We start from the raw sequence: 14,468 nt of genomic DNA on the forward strand, positions 1-14,468 counted from the left end.
AGCTACTGACAAAAACTGAAATTTGAAATGGAAACAAATTTTAGTATTTCACCAATGTTCGAATTCTATATTAAATACACACGTAGTTTCCTTGTTTAAAACTATGTGTTTCGACAATAAAGAAGCAAAAGCAATTCAAATCTCCCGACCTTCCATAATGCCTATGTGTGGGGAATGGGAGGCATTTTTTAAGAAGGCGTTGTAGGCAAGATGGTGGTAGGAGTCCATCAAGTTCGTGTTTATTTACGGGATTCTCGGATATAGCCTGTCATTTGAGAAGTCAATCAACGGCAAGTGTGAATAGCAGTGGTGTTAAAATGATGAATACATGAATTTGTGACAAAACGTCAGAAGTACAGGGAAAAATGACTTTTAAAAAGGAACCTTTAGGCCAGTCAATAAGGGATGATCTAGGGTCGAATAATGAAAAAAAAAAAAAAATAGTGGAAAGCTGGAACAAATGTTCTTTTCTTTATATAAGTGTCCGTAACAACATACTAATTTTGCACCACTGTATCACCCCGGATTTGGCCGCCATCTTGGAAAAACTGGCGCCAAAAATTAGTTTTTTGTAAATATCTAGCACGGAAAGCATTTTAGAGCAAAACATGTTATTACAAAATGTAATCTACATTAAATTCTCTACAAGAAATGTTCTCTTCATTTTTTCTCTAGAATGCACCGTTTAGATGTTATAGGCGTGGCATATTACGCATTTTTCTTTCAGCATTGCTTGGCATTAACGAAAATTTTCTGATACTATTTCGTTTTAGTGATATTTTTAATATAAAATATAAATTAATATATTTTTCATTCATTGTAGGTGTGAATAAGGATTATTAATCAGGGCTATTAGATCATCTATGTTCAAGATGTCAGCTGAAAAATGTTTTATCTGTGACAAACTTCTCAATGATGATGTTATATGTATAGTAAAAGAAAAGGGACTGAAAACATTAGTAGACTGCAGTATTAAAGTGAAAGATGGAAACGAATGTCAACGTAAGGGACTGAGGAGTGTTACACTTCATGAAAAGAGTAGAAAAGTTTACACGAAAATAAGAATTAGCACAGCGTTGCTACGCCGATAACCTTTAGGTCAGAAGTACTAAGATTTAATTTTCAAGAAGCCTGCCTGATTTGTAGACAATGCACATCAGATGAATCTTTAAAGAGACTGAATAAAAAAAACTTTTGAGTGAGCGTGAGAGTGTACATCGCGTCGAAACTATTCAAGTTAAAGATTCTATTATGGAAGCTAACAAGGAAGAGTGCCAATTTTCATTGTGAAATTTTTCAAGATTATAATGATGCACTGCCAACTGAAAAAAAAGAACAACTAAAAAAAATACTCAGAAGATATTATTGCACCAACAAACAACAACATAAAGCCCATAGTTTGCTTCCGTCATACAGGGCATAAAATTCTCACGGATGCATGGTATGATCGTCTAAAGCGTAAGTATATGGACGAAGAGATGTTAAGAATCATAATGACAGCCGGGCAAATAATTAGTGAAGATATTAGATCCGAGGTTTACGGAACTGATGAATAGCCATCAGCAGATAATCTTTGAACAATGTTAGTTCATTCATTCCTGGGACCTTAAAATGCCTTCTCGATACTACTATCTTGAAAAACAAAACAGGGAATGGCACAAAATGGGAAAGAAAAAGTATAACAATTTCTCACGTTATAATTGCAGCAGCTACACCAAAATATCTTTTATCCTCATCGCAAGTAGGACTTGCGGTGCATCTTAATCAAAAGTATGGTAGTAAGCATCTTCTTAATGTTGTCTCTTCATTAGGACTGTGTTCATATGCTAAGGCAGCTTTCTTTCAAGTTTCGGTTCTTCTGTACCCTGCATTCTTTGTTTGTTGATATAATAATATCTTCTAAGTAATTTTCTTTCAGTTTAGTTCTTATTGCTTTTTCAGTTGGCAGTGCATCATTATAATCTTGAAAAATTTCACTGAATGAAAATTGGCACTTTTCCTTGTTAGCTTCAAGGTAGTTGAAAACTTAAGCTATAGCATCTGAAACAATATTATCTTTCGGAAACAACCACGTTTCATTCCAGAAGAAATCTTGTAGAACTTTTTCATGTATGAGGAATGGTATTTGGCTTCAGCAGCAACTAAATCATGAACATTGTCAATCCTAATACTAACTTCTTTGCCCCAGTCGTCATTTCTTCTGACGGTTGCTTTCATAATAGAATCTGAAACTTGAATGGTTTCGAAGCGATGTATACTCTCACGTTCACTCAAAAGTTCTTTACTCTGTCTCTTTAAAAATTCATCTGATGTACATTGACTACAAATAAGGCAGGCTTCTTGAAAATTAAATCTTAGTACTTATGACCTAAGGGTTATCGGCGTAGGTGAAGTACGTTGTAATAGCAACGGTTTGCTACTTTTTGTGTTTGTGAAAACTTTTCTACACTTTTCATGAAGTATTATACTCCATTGTGTTGATATTCATTTCCATCTTTCACTTTAATAATGCAGTATACTAAATGTTTTCAGTCCCTTTTCTTTTACTATACATGTAACACCATCACTGAGAAGTTTGTCACAGATAAAACATTTTTCAGCTGACATCTTGAACATAGATGGCCTAATAGACCTGATTACTTATCCTTAGTCACACTTACAATGAATGAAAAATATATTAATTTATATTTTATATATAAAAAATCACTAAAACAAAATAGTATCAGAAAATTTTCGTTAAGGTTCCGCTACAAAGCGATGCTAAGAGAAAAATGCGTAATTTGCCAGGCCTATAACATCTAAACGGTGCATTCTAGAGAAAAAATGAAGAGAACATTTCTTGTAGAGAATTTAATGTAGATTACATTTTGTAATAACATGTTTTGCTCTAAAATGGTTTCCATGCTAGATATTTACAAAAATCTAATTTTTGGCGCCATTTTTCCAAGATGGCGGCCAAATCCGGGGTGGTAGAATGGTGCAAAATTAGTATGTTGTTACGGACACTTTTATAAAGAAAATAAAATTTGTTCCAACTTTCCACTATTTTTTCCTTATTCGAGCTTTCATTGACTGGCCTACTTGGTTTAGGATGAAAATTATCGTTACACAACACTAATTAAGGACGGTGCAAAGCTCTGTCAGGAGCTGGTAGAACATTTGGTTGTAACCATAAACTAAAAGATATTTAAAGTATGGATCATATTGCAAAGTTCTATCAGAAGCTTGTAGAACGTTTGGTTGTATCCATAAACTAAAAGATATTTAGACAATGGGTATTACCCGAAAATTATTATATATATGAAACACCTCAAGTTACAGAAATAGAAGAAAAAGAGCGCTTAAAGACTGGTTCCAAATGTGTCCCGTGAACAAAATACGGTTATGCATCACATATTGGATGAAAACAATATTACTCCAGCTACTCTACAGGTAAAATGAATGACATTGCGCGGTATATTGAACATAGCAAGTTTTGTTTTTCTTTGTGGATAGCAATTAGTAAACACGACTTAATTTTTAAAAAATAAATCTGGATTGAAACTACCAATGAACAGTTATGTCGATGTGTATGCTTGCCGAATGCAGTAACATTTATTGCAGACAAACATCATAAGCTGATACACTATGCCAAAAGCTTCTCTGGCAGAAATGACATGTATGGAAGTTCATTCATTAAGAAGAAATTCCGCTTACATGGAATAACTAAGGCTGATCATCAAAGCTATTTGGGGTAACGAAGCAACGAGTACACATCAATAATTATCACCCAAGAATATTTTTAAAAAAAGAAATCATACATACATTACCTTCGACTTACGTAACCAATAGGCAAAATATACAACGTAATTGTTGACTAGCTCCGAAACGGCGTCAATTTCTTTTTAATGCAATGCACCAGTTAAAGTTTTGTTCTTTCCTGAAAGTGCATATTTTTACACATCAGCTTATTTTCTGAATTCCTCTCCCTCTATACATTATATTGAGGCTTACTGCCTACTATAAGTGCTCACTATACCGTTTTATATACAGTATGTAACAAACTTGTCCATACCGTTGAATTTACTGGGGAAAATGCTCTGTAAACGCCAGAAAGTGAAATTAATTTATGAGCTCTTATTTTAGTTTGATTAAAGGAAATATCACATGCAAAATATATTAAAGCTACGAACTAACGGAATATTAACAACCTACAGATACTTAACTAAATAAAAGTATATCTTTTTCTTGTAACACACTTGTTCATACACCAATCATACTCTCAGAACGGAGAGAGATTTTGTTTTATGCTGCGAGGTTGCCTGTTGCTTCCTAGAGACACATGGTACATTACGGAAAGCGATAGCACACGGTAGTATAGTGTATTATGTGAATTTGCCTTGGTCAAAATGGGGCATCGAAAGAAGTTAAGTAAAGATTTGAAGAAAATGATTGTGAACCTTGCCTTAAAAGGCAAATCACTTCGAGACAAACAAAAAATTGAAAACAAATTCCATTCAACTATTCAGTACATAATTACTAAATTTAAATACAGCGGTTCAACAAGGAATATACCGCGCAGGGCTGAGAAAAGAAACTAAATAGAAATGAATGAACGATTGTGTACGAAGTAAAAAAAAAAAAAAATAAAATAAATAAAAAAAAATCGAAAATCAGCAAGGAAGAGGCTATATGTCAGAAAAAAAAGTGCTGCTAGACCTCTGTTTACTAAGGGGTATCTGGATGATAGGAATTTTGGGATCGTGTCGTCTGGCCAGATGAGACAAAAATAAATTTATATGGCTCAGATGACATCACAAGAGTGTGGAAAGTCACAACAATGATCTCATAAACACTCGCCCAACAGTAAAACATGGTGAAGTTCTCTTTAAAATATGGGGGTATATGTTTGCCAGAGGAGTTGAGAATATACTCATCATATGGTATTACAGATAAGTAGGGATACAACACAATTTTGAAACAGTACTGAGAAGATCGGGATGTCAGCCTGTGTCACTTTCGATACACAACTAAGTGAGTTTGTGATGAACATTGCATTTTTTTTTTTTTTTTTTTTCAGGGGATACCCTCATTTTCTCACAAATCCTCATTGCACCAATTCTCCTAAAATCATTAAGTATTATTAATGTCTGTCTCCTTTAGCACATATGTCATGATTGACGGTCATGAAACTGCATATGTAATGATTTTATTTAATTTAATTTCATCCACCACATTCAGTCCCTGTTATAGTTATGCAACCACGCAGAACACACCAAAATCCTTAGCTATCTGTAGGTCTGTCAACATTTATTATTATTATTATTATTATTATTATTATTATTATTATTATTATTATTATTATTATTATTATTATTATTATTATTATTATTATTATTATTTGCTGGGACGTCGTTCCATCTGTCATGAATCGGACCCATCTTTCCGAACGGAATATCCGGGACCCTCCACTTCCTGAAAGACTCCTTTGCGCCACCACTAAACGATTCATAATCATACATGTTTGGATACAGCAGATTAGAAGTCTGAGACAATAACATGCCGCCTCAGCTAAATGGCTAATAGTTTTGGAGGTATCCGTCCCCAAAGTTCATTTTCCCGTGGTTTTAGACAGCCCTCATTCTGAAACTATGCAATTCTGGCCACAGGTCTATACGATGTTTCCCTTTATTTTGATATGAGGAATCACCTTTTCAGCTTGTCGGTCTAGTTCAGTAACACGTTGTATATAATGTATTTCTAGTTTTGCAATTGTTTGTTTATAGTACAAGATTCATAAATAACAATTAGTTTCTTGTAAGAACTCGAGAAAAAAAACACGGAAAGAAAAATGTGGCAACAGGAAAACTGACACCCTCATCGACTCTCCACCGACCGGCTACAAATAAGCTCCTGCACTGAGTTTGGTGACATTTTCTACCACTTACGGTGTGTTCACATCGGACAGCAACTGTACATGAGAAAAGCGAATGAAGTATATCTCTTGAAAGAGAATGCTGCGACGAAAGAACTTAGAACTTCTGCCTTATTGACCATTTTATTATACACGTAGGTTAAAAAAAAAAAAAAAAAAAAAAAAAGAAAAAAAAGAAAGAAAAAAGAAATGATAGTGTCGGAACTTATACAGCAAAGCAAACACATTCAACGGCCAACATCCAAATCCTTCAGATTCCCATTTCAATAATCACAGTGTATAAATGCAGGACTTGGAAGTTTATTAGATAGGATTGGAAATTAGATTTCTGGGCTTTCAGGATCCATGCCCATGTTAGTCCGTCACGTATGAGGGATGACGTTCCTCGGCGATCACACTATCCAAGGAAAGGGAAAGAAGGAAGCGGCCTGGGACCTATATGTTAGGTACCATCTCGGCACTTGCCTAGTGTGAACAAGGGAAACCCAGGAAAGTCTCATTTAGGATACGTGGCCTGAAAAAGCTATTACACTTTTTCGACCGAGTATCTCTACTGGAAATCGAACCCGGGACAGCTCACATCAAAGACGAGAGCGTTAGATATTACGCTACGCGGGACCACGTTTATTAGATACATATCCAACAAATTCTCTCAAGGTCAAATATAAACTTCAGTTGAAGGAACAGCCCAAGGAAAGGAAATGGTAAAATTGGTGCATATTAGACATATTAGTTCGGTGTTTGATTTCATAAAATAATAAAATATGCAATTCAATTAACAGTATAGAAAACATACTTACCAATGCCTTATTTCTGCGCGAAGCGATGACCAGCAACCTCCCAACATCATTTCAGTGGAAGGACTAAATATATACAACTTCCGGGGTTTTAAATGCTCCGGACCAAAATTCGAAACTACCCGCGCCTCATTTCAAAGGGTCTTGGGCCTGTTAGAGCATTAACTTTTTGAGGGAAAGATTGAGGACATTTCGGTAAGTTTATGTTATTTCAATTTCCTGGTGTGCTTTCTCCGTTTGACAGATATATAAATACACTTAAATTTGAGCAATTAATTCCAACAATACGCAGTGAACATGAGTGTGTCTACTTAAGCTCTCATGCTAGGCGGAATGTATCATTCCCATGATAATACTCACTAATTACAGCAGCATGCTCTCATAGCACTATGCGTTGATAATCTCTTTCTAGAAACGAAGCATCACTGTGTGCTACTTGAAACACATATATTAAAAATATAAAATCCTCAATAAAGAATTATAGTGCGATGAGGTTCTTTATCTGACAGATATACATGTTTCAAAATCCTAAGGCACTCCCGAAGCAATTTCTGTAGAGGGAATTTGGCTACGGGCATATAATTTGAAGTACTCATTACTACCTCTATAAAAACTGTTGCTGAAATATCGCAGGATTCTGGATGGATGTTTGGATAGGGCACATACTAGTTCCTAAATAAAGTCTTTACCCGATTACGGTAGGCACCATAGTATTGGAGCTATGGAGCTTCATTTTTTCATGTTTTCGGCAGCCTATAACTCCGAAAGGAAACGTTTGTGCACCCAGGTTGGTCTATACTTTTCGTCTTATCTCGATGTCAGGAATCACCTCCCAAACGTTGTCGGCGTTGTTTTGAAACACCCTGTATAACAGCATATTTAGTGGACATACCTAGAAGGCATTACTTCAGTTCACGGTTTTTGAACTGCTGTATTAGTGATTAAATACAGTTCATTGTTGAAGTTGATTCTACCTTTGGGAACATCAATACCATTCCCGAACTGGAGACTTCAGTTTATTGTTCTGGAACTGCACGTCTCGTACAATGTGTTGACCAGTACAAGAAATCCAGGACCTTTCACTTGGAGATCCAGATATTAAAGTTAGACTTACCGAAGTAGTTCCATAAAATCTTAGAAGCCTATGAAACTATCATATTTAAGGCCATTAGGAATTTTCCCAAATTATTATTATTTATGGAATTTTGGACAGTTTGTCTGATTTATCGAAAGCGAATGCTTTTCGAAGGACACTACACACCAGAATAGTATATAAAAGGACAGTCTGCGGTAAATTTGTTTCTCTTTCTTTTGGTGGCTACATCTACAGCTGTGAGCTAGTGTGTCATTGTTACTTATACTGTTTGAACCAGGGTGCGAAATCATTTGAAAATGGTGGGGGGGAAGAAGTTCAGCAATCCACACTAATGCTTCGTGGAGCCTCCAAAAATTGAAATATTAATGGGTTATTATTATTATTATTATTATTATTATTATTATTATTATTATTATTATTATTATTATTATTATTATTATTATTATTATTATTATTACTACTACTACTACTACTACTACTACTACTACTACTACTACTACTAATAATAATAATAATAATAATAATAATAATAATAATAAATGTTCAAACTAGTCATTGTTATTTAAAATTACTTTAATGTTATTTATTCATTTAACCAAAATTGGTATCTTATCTACTGCATTTAATATACACTTCGGTGCGTATGGTCCAGGGTTAGACTCTCATGGGAGCACAGTACCCTTGTGTTTACCATCATATTGAAGACTACATTTATGAAAATAGCGGTAGAGATCTATAAGTCAGAAATAATAGTCCCTGAGAACCGATGTCCTAACCAAGCATTAGAACTACTAACTTGAAGCGCTCCACCTGGCCAACCATAGATCCTCATGAGCTGTAGAGTCAGAGTATAGTTTTTATTAATTTTTATGAAATTCTCGTTTCTTCGCTACGTATGTAGTGTTTCAGTTTGGTCGTTCAGATATACGGTTACCTTTGTAAGTCTAAATAATACTATGTATCTATATTGTATTATTAGCAACAATATATTATTATAAATAACAGATATGATTTCAATACAAATAGATAGAACACAAAATGCCGTGTTGCCTCAGTGGTAGAGCGCTCACCTCAGGTGCGTGGGATCAATGGTTGGATTCTAGCTCGCGCCAAATTCTGCTTGTGGTATACAAACAATTGTGTGGGGGTTTTCTCGGGGTCCTCCCGCTTCCTTCCACTATCTTAATCCACCCTTATAATTCATCTCATCATGACAGTCTTCCTTAGCCTTGTGAATATTCGTAGAACGTTAAACTTTAGAAAATAAAAGCAGAAACACTATAATACGATTGATTTGTTGATTTAAGTTTAATGGCCCTTTTCAGCAGCGAGGCTATGAGATGTGGACTTACAGTTTAAGGTGGAATCCGAACCACGGTAATCGTTCAAATTTTTGTAAGGCGCTCCCACCGGAAATCGAACCCAGGATCCCGTGCACCGAAGGTGGTGCGCGCGTGCTAACCACTAGACCACCGAAGAGAGCCACAATAATACAAGTATTGAATGGTTGTGTTACTGTATTTATAGACCAAAAATATAGTTTGCAATAACGTATCTTACATTAAGATTAAACTTCACTTTCTTTCCTTGTGTAACGAGAGTTGAACATGTGATGACCAGAAGAAACCCACGTATGAGCAGCAGTAATAGCATCCCATAATTTTAAAGGAAATCCACTGATTTTAATTATCAATAAAGATTGCAAGGCACTCGCCAACATACGGTTTCTTTCGGAACTTTTAATATGAACAACACTGAATCCACGTTCACAGGCAGCAGTTGATAATGGCACAGAACGAACTTTCCGTGTTAAGGCTTTAAGAACTTGAAAATTATTTACCGACTTAGAAATTGACTTGTACTCTCTCCATTCTGACACTGTAGAACCCCCGCTTGGTCTATTGGCTAGCACGCTTGACTTCGGTTAGCGTGGTCCCTGGTTCCACGGTGAGGTACAGTTGAACGACCAAAGTGATTCGGATTCCATTATAATCAGTAGGTCCACGTCTCCTTTAGCCTAACAGGCATAATCGTGGGACGTTAAGCTAAATCAAATCAAATCATTCTGACACTGCAGTATGAAGATTCAATCCAAACAATTAAGCTGCTTTATATACGTCTACGTTACCGTATAAACCACTCAGGCTATTACGATCTTTATTTTCAAACATTGAAAAGCACTTTAGCACATCATTGAAAGGAAACCTTCTTTCCACTTCGTCTATTAAACCCTGGATTACCTGCCCCCTTATTTGATCAAACTCACTATCATCACTTCCTGTATCAGATGCTTGTCTGCAATGCACTAAATAATTATCTTTACAAAGACTTTGGTAGACATTATCTTTCATACGCATTTCTCTCAGAGCTTGGATTGTAGGGTCAATTTTTTCTCTATTTCATTGTACGAAACTGCTTCCTTCTGCATCGTTTTACTAATATTAGACAGAATGGACGCAATATCCAGAAGAAAACCGAGCAATAGAATGTTCTTTTTCCCCGACAGTTTTTTTTTTTTTTTTTTTTTTTTAAATACCACAGAGTTTAAAACTGTTTCTGTTGAAATGGTAAGTATTTTCATACTCCAAAAGTAGGAATTATACAAGAAAAGTATGTAAAGACTGCCAATAATGCATCCTTCTCATTTGAAATCCAACGTATGTGAAACAATCTTTTGATTTTCAGCAGTCCTGAGGCATCTGTGACTGTCGCGATACTTTTAAGTGTTGCAGATGTAGATGATTTACTGAACACCTTGTAAAGTTCGCCTAACAAACATTCAAAGTTGTGAACAGCATTCACAACACCAAAAACTCTTTCAGAAACAAGATCAATTCGATGTGCCATGCAGTGTACGCTAATTAGGCACGGGTTGACATTTCTTCTAATTTGAGCAGCAACATCTTCGTTTCTCCCAGTAAACACTGCATCCCCGTCCGAACTAAATCCAACAAGTTTTTCTTTAAGATTAAAAATATCTATGCAATCTTCGGAAAATGCTTGAATAATTTTCTCTTCAAGGGATTTTGCATCGGCAATTTTTACAGGCACTAATTTATAAAAACGACAAGGTTTATTTTCTTCGTCCACATATTTTCATATAAAAGCAAGTGCTTATCCGCAAACCTGTTTGTAGATTCGTCCACTGAAATTGAAAAACAATCTGTTTGTTTGAGAAATTTTACAAATTTTGCATGCAACTGCAATGAGAGAATAAGTCTTCATCTCGTCAACAACCGAACAACCGAAAAAGTTAAACACCTGATCCTTCTACAAATAAACTACGTTTTTTAAAACAGTATGCATTTACAATAGAAAAAATTCATTATAGACCTACTTATATTTTCCTATTAAGGTGTCCCCCCTTACAGATTTTGGTGAGGGGGAAATGCAAGTGTAAAATTTTTGGTGGGGGGGAAATCCCTCCCGTCCCCCCCGGGATTTCGCACCCTGGTTTGAACCATCTTTCCACTGTTAACACATGCGATTTTTTTTAAAAAATTATATCTAATTTTAGGTTTTGTAGGATGGTTAACATGATAATAATGATGGCAGTGTAAAGTTCATCTACCCTCTGCCTCGTCAAAGAATTTCACGATGTTCTGCTGCAACACTTAAAAAAGCCGACTCTTCTTTCCTACTTATTTGGAATCGCTAACATGAAATTTATGATATGCCGTTTTCCGTCATTTAGTATTTTGTTCGAATCCAGCGTGATTTCTTTCATTATGTATTTTGTTTTTGTTCTTTTTATTTGAATATATACGGTGTGTGGCAATTAAATAACGAGACTGCCCACTTCCTGTCGCGCAGGATAGTGGGGGAAGCTAATGATGTGTTGTTGGATCTTGAACCTTCATGAGCAGCCAGTTTGTTTCATTATTCTAAAAGCTTTTATTTTCTTTGCAGGCTTGCATGAAGAGGACACTGTTCTGTAAAAAAAAAAAAAAAAAAAAAAAAAAAAAAAAAAAAAAAAAAATCTTTCGAGTTTTACGTCCCACGGTTATGCCGGTTAGGCTAAAGAAGACGGTAATTATGAGAAATGAATGAAATGGTGGAATGAAGAAAGTGGGAGGAAACGGGAGAACTCCGAGAAAACCCACGAGTACGGTGTTTGTCCACCACAAAGTCTACATGGTGCGAGCTGGGATCAGAGGCGGCCTTAGTAGTATGCGGGGCCCCGGGCGGGGAGGTTCGGTAGGCGAGCCCCCCCCCCCGAAACCAGGAAACATAGGTGAAATTTTTGAGGGGGTAAGGGGTTCTTATGGCATGGGGGTCGATATTACTTACTATATTAATGATTCGGAAACATTTTACATGCATGCAAGATCAACAAACTAGAACACATAATAAAACTATCACTGACTTACGAAGCAGCTGCTTTGACGGTCACAGATGGAAGTCCACTTTTCTGGCTTCTCGCTGTGCAAAATCGTTGATAAGGTCCTCGTAGTCCATTGTTGAGGCAACTTCCTTTTCGATGGACAAAATAGCTAAACCGCACAATCTGCTTTGCGACATTGTTGATCGTAGATAGTTTTTTGATAAGTTTCAACTTCGAAAAGCTTCTTTCCGCTCTGGAAACTGTCACAGGAATTGTCAACATAATTCTGTATGCAATAAAAATGTTAGGAAATGAATCTCGAATGGGCCAAACGTACTGAAGACACTCTTGGGCGGCATTGATGTTATCAGGAAGCATTTCTCGAAAAATCTTCAATTCTGCGTACAAGTCAATTTCGTCCAAATCGCGTGAATCTTCTGCGCGTAACATCTTGTCCAAACCCATGCAGCACTTTAACAAATAATCGTCGTTCAATGACCGCAAACCCTTCAAGTTGTATAGAAATCCAAAGATTGAAGCATACTCTTTCAGTTGTTCGAATCTTTTTTCCATTGAGGTAAGTGCTTGGTCCACTATCCATAAGAAATATCCTGTTCTGAAGGACTCCTCCGGCGAAGATGTTTATTCGTCGTTACCCTCATAATCGAATTGTTTTTTCTTGCATCTGACTCTTCGTTCCTTGAATTTCTGAGCTACGTTCATTTCGGAGCAATTTCCTTTGCTGCGATCATAGCATCGGAGAATCCGTTTCCCGGTACTTTCTCAAGAAAGTAACAAGGCCTTTGATTTGCTGTACTGCCACATCGAGCTGCATGTCAGCTGATTGCAAAGTTTTGCTGACAGCATTCACAGCAAATAAAATGCCATACCATATGATTAAGCTCAGAATAAATTCGAAGCTTTCGAGTTCATAATTTGCAAGACATTCGGCTTCACTTTTTACTAGCGGATCATTGGCGGTATCTGCGACAGTCAACAGTGCCTTCCTGACTTCTTTCGTCTGATAACGCAGCGCTTTCACACTTTCCAGGCGGCACTCCCACCGCGTTTCTGAAAGTGATTTTGTAGTCATGAAAGGCACGGTTTCTTCCAAAATTTTTCACCTTTCAGCCGAGGCAGCAAAGCATTTATATATTCTCTGTATGACACTAAAAAACGTCACTGCTTGGGAGTTGCATTTAGCCATGTCTCCTAAAACAAGGTTCAAATTATGGCAGCCACACGGAGTGTAAAATGCTCGACTGTTCATGCGAAGAATGTGCCCATGAACTCCTTATTGTTTTCCCTTCATGTTCGCACCATTGTCGTACCCCTGGCCACGACTATCGGCGATGTCCAGACCGAGGTTCGCCAGTGCGGCAAGAAGAGCTTCAGACAGCCCCTTTCCTGTTGCGTTGTCCACATCCAGAAATTCGATGAAGTGCTCCACCACCTTCACTTCCGGATCTGATACGTCCACAAAACGCAATATTAGGGACATCTGCTCTTTGTGGCCAACATCAGGCGTGCAGTCAAGGATGGCGGCAAAATATTTAGCAAGTTTCACTTTATCAATAATTTTCCCCTTTACTTCTGACGCCATCAGGTCGATAAGGTCGTTTTGGATCCTATGCCCGAGGTAATGGTCGTGAGCCTCGTCGTTCTTAATTCGGCGGAGATGTTTTTGCATGGTTGGATCAAATTTGGCCAGCATCTTAACTAAGCCTAAAAACTGACCATTGTTCGGCGCATAAAGTTTCTCCGTTCTCCCACGGAATGCGCTGTTGTTTTCGGCAGGGTACTGTACAATCGCTAGAATTCTTGTTAACACTACGCGCCATTGCAGCTTTTCTTTTCTAATTCGTTCTAGCATCATGTTATCTATTGCGCTACCATTGGACATTCTCCGAGCTGATTCCAACCACGCTGTCATGCACTTAACGTGATTTACAGAAACTTCGTGGTGCTGAAGTTTATCGCCAAGATGCTTCCAGTCGCAGCAGCCTTCGTTTGCTAACTGGCCTCTAGTAGCTGTCGTGCCAAACAACTTACAAGGAAAGCAAAATACTCTGTCTCTGATCTTCGAATAACTTAGCCATCGCCTATCCACTGTCTCTCCGTTCGGCATCCTCCGTGTAAAGAAATTGTTCGAAAAATGTCTGTTACCTTCGTCCTTTGGGTATTCACAGTCACTTAGCCTGATTGGACCCTTCTCCACTAACATATCACGCACTTCACTGTTAATATGTTTCCAATTACCTGGATCGTATATGTCCTCGAACAGTGTGCTCGTCGTTTGAAGAGTGTCAGAAGCATGCAGAAGAATGGTCGCGCTTT

At 37.0% G+C, this 14,468-nt stretch overlaps 1 protein-coding gene across 1 annotated transcript; it reads right to left on the reverse strand.

Annotated features, from left to right (window-relative positions):
- Positions 1 to 13,425: 13,425 nt before the first annotated feature.
- LOC145689289 (zinc finger MYM-type protein 1-like) lies at positions 13,426 to 14,259 on the reverse strand. The gene has a single exon (XM_081763428.1). The coding sequence runs from the start codon at positions 14,257 to 14,259 to the stop codon at positions 13,426 to 13,428; it is 834 nt and encodes a 277-aa protein (XP_081619554.1).
- Positions 14,260 to 14,468: the final 209 nt, after the last annotated feature.

Source organism: Thermobia domestica, chromosome 7, assembly GCF_964235325.1.
Source record: "Thermobia domestica chromosome 7, izTheDome1.hap1.1, whole genome shotgun sequence".
In the NCBI taxonomy this organism is placed as follows: Eukaryota; Metazoa; Arthropoda; class Insecta; order Zygentoma; family Lepismatidae; genus Thermobia; species Thermobia domestica.

Coding starts and splice junctions, on each gene's coding strand:
- LOC145689289 (XM_081763428.1), bottom strand. CDS start 14,259: ATGCCGAACGGAGAGACAGTGGATAGGCGATGGCTAAGTTATTCGAAG.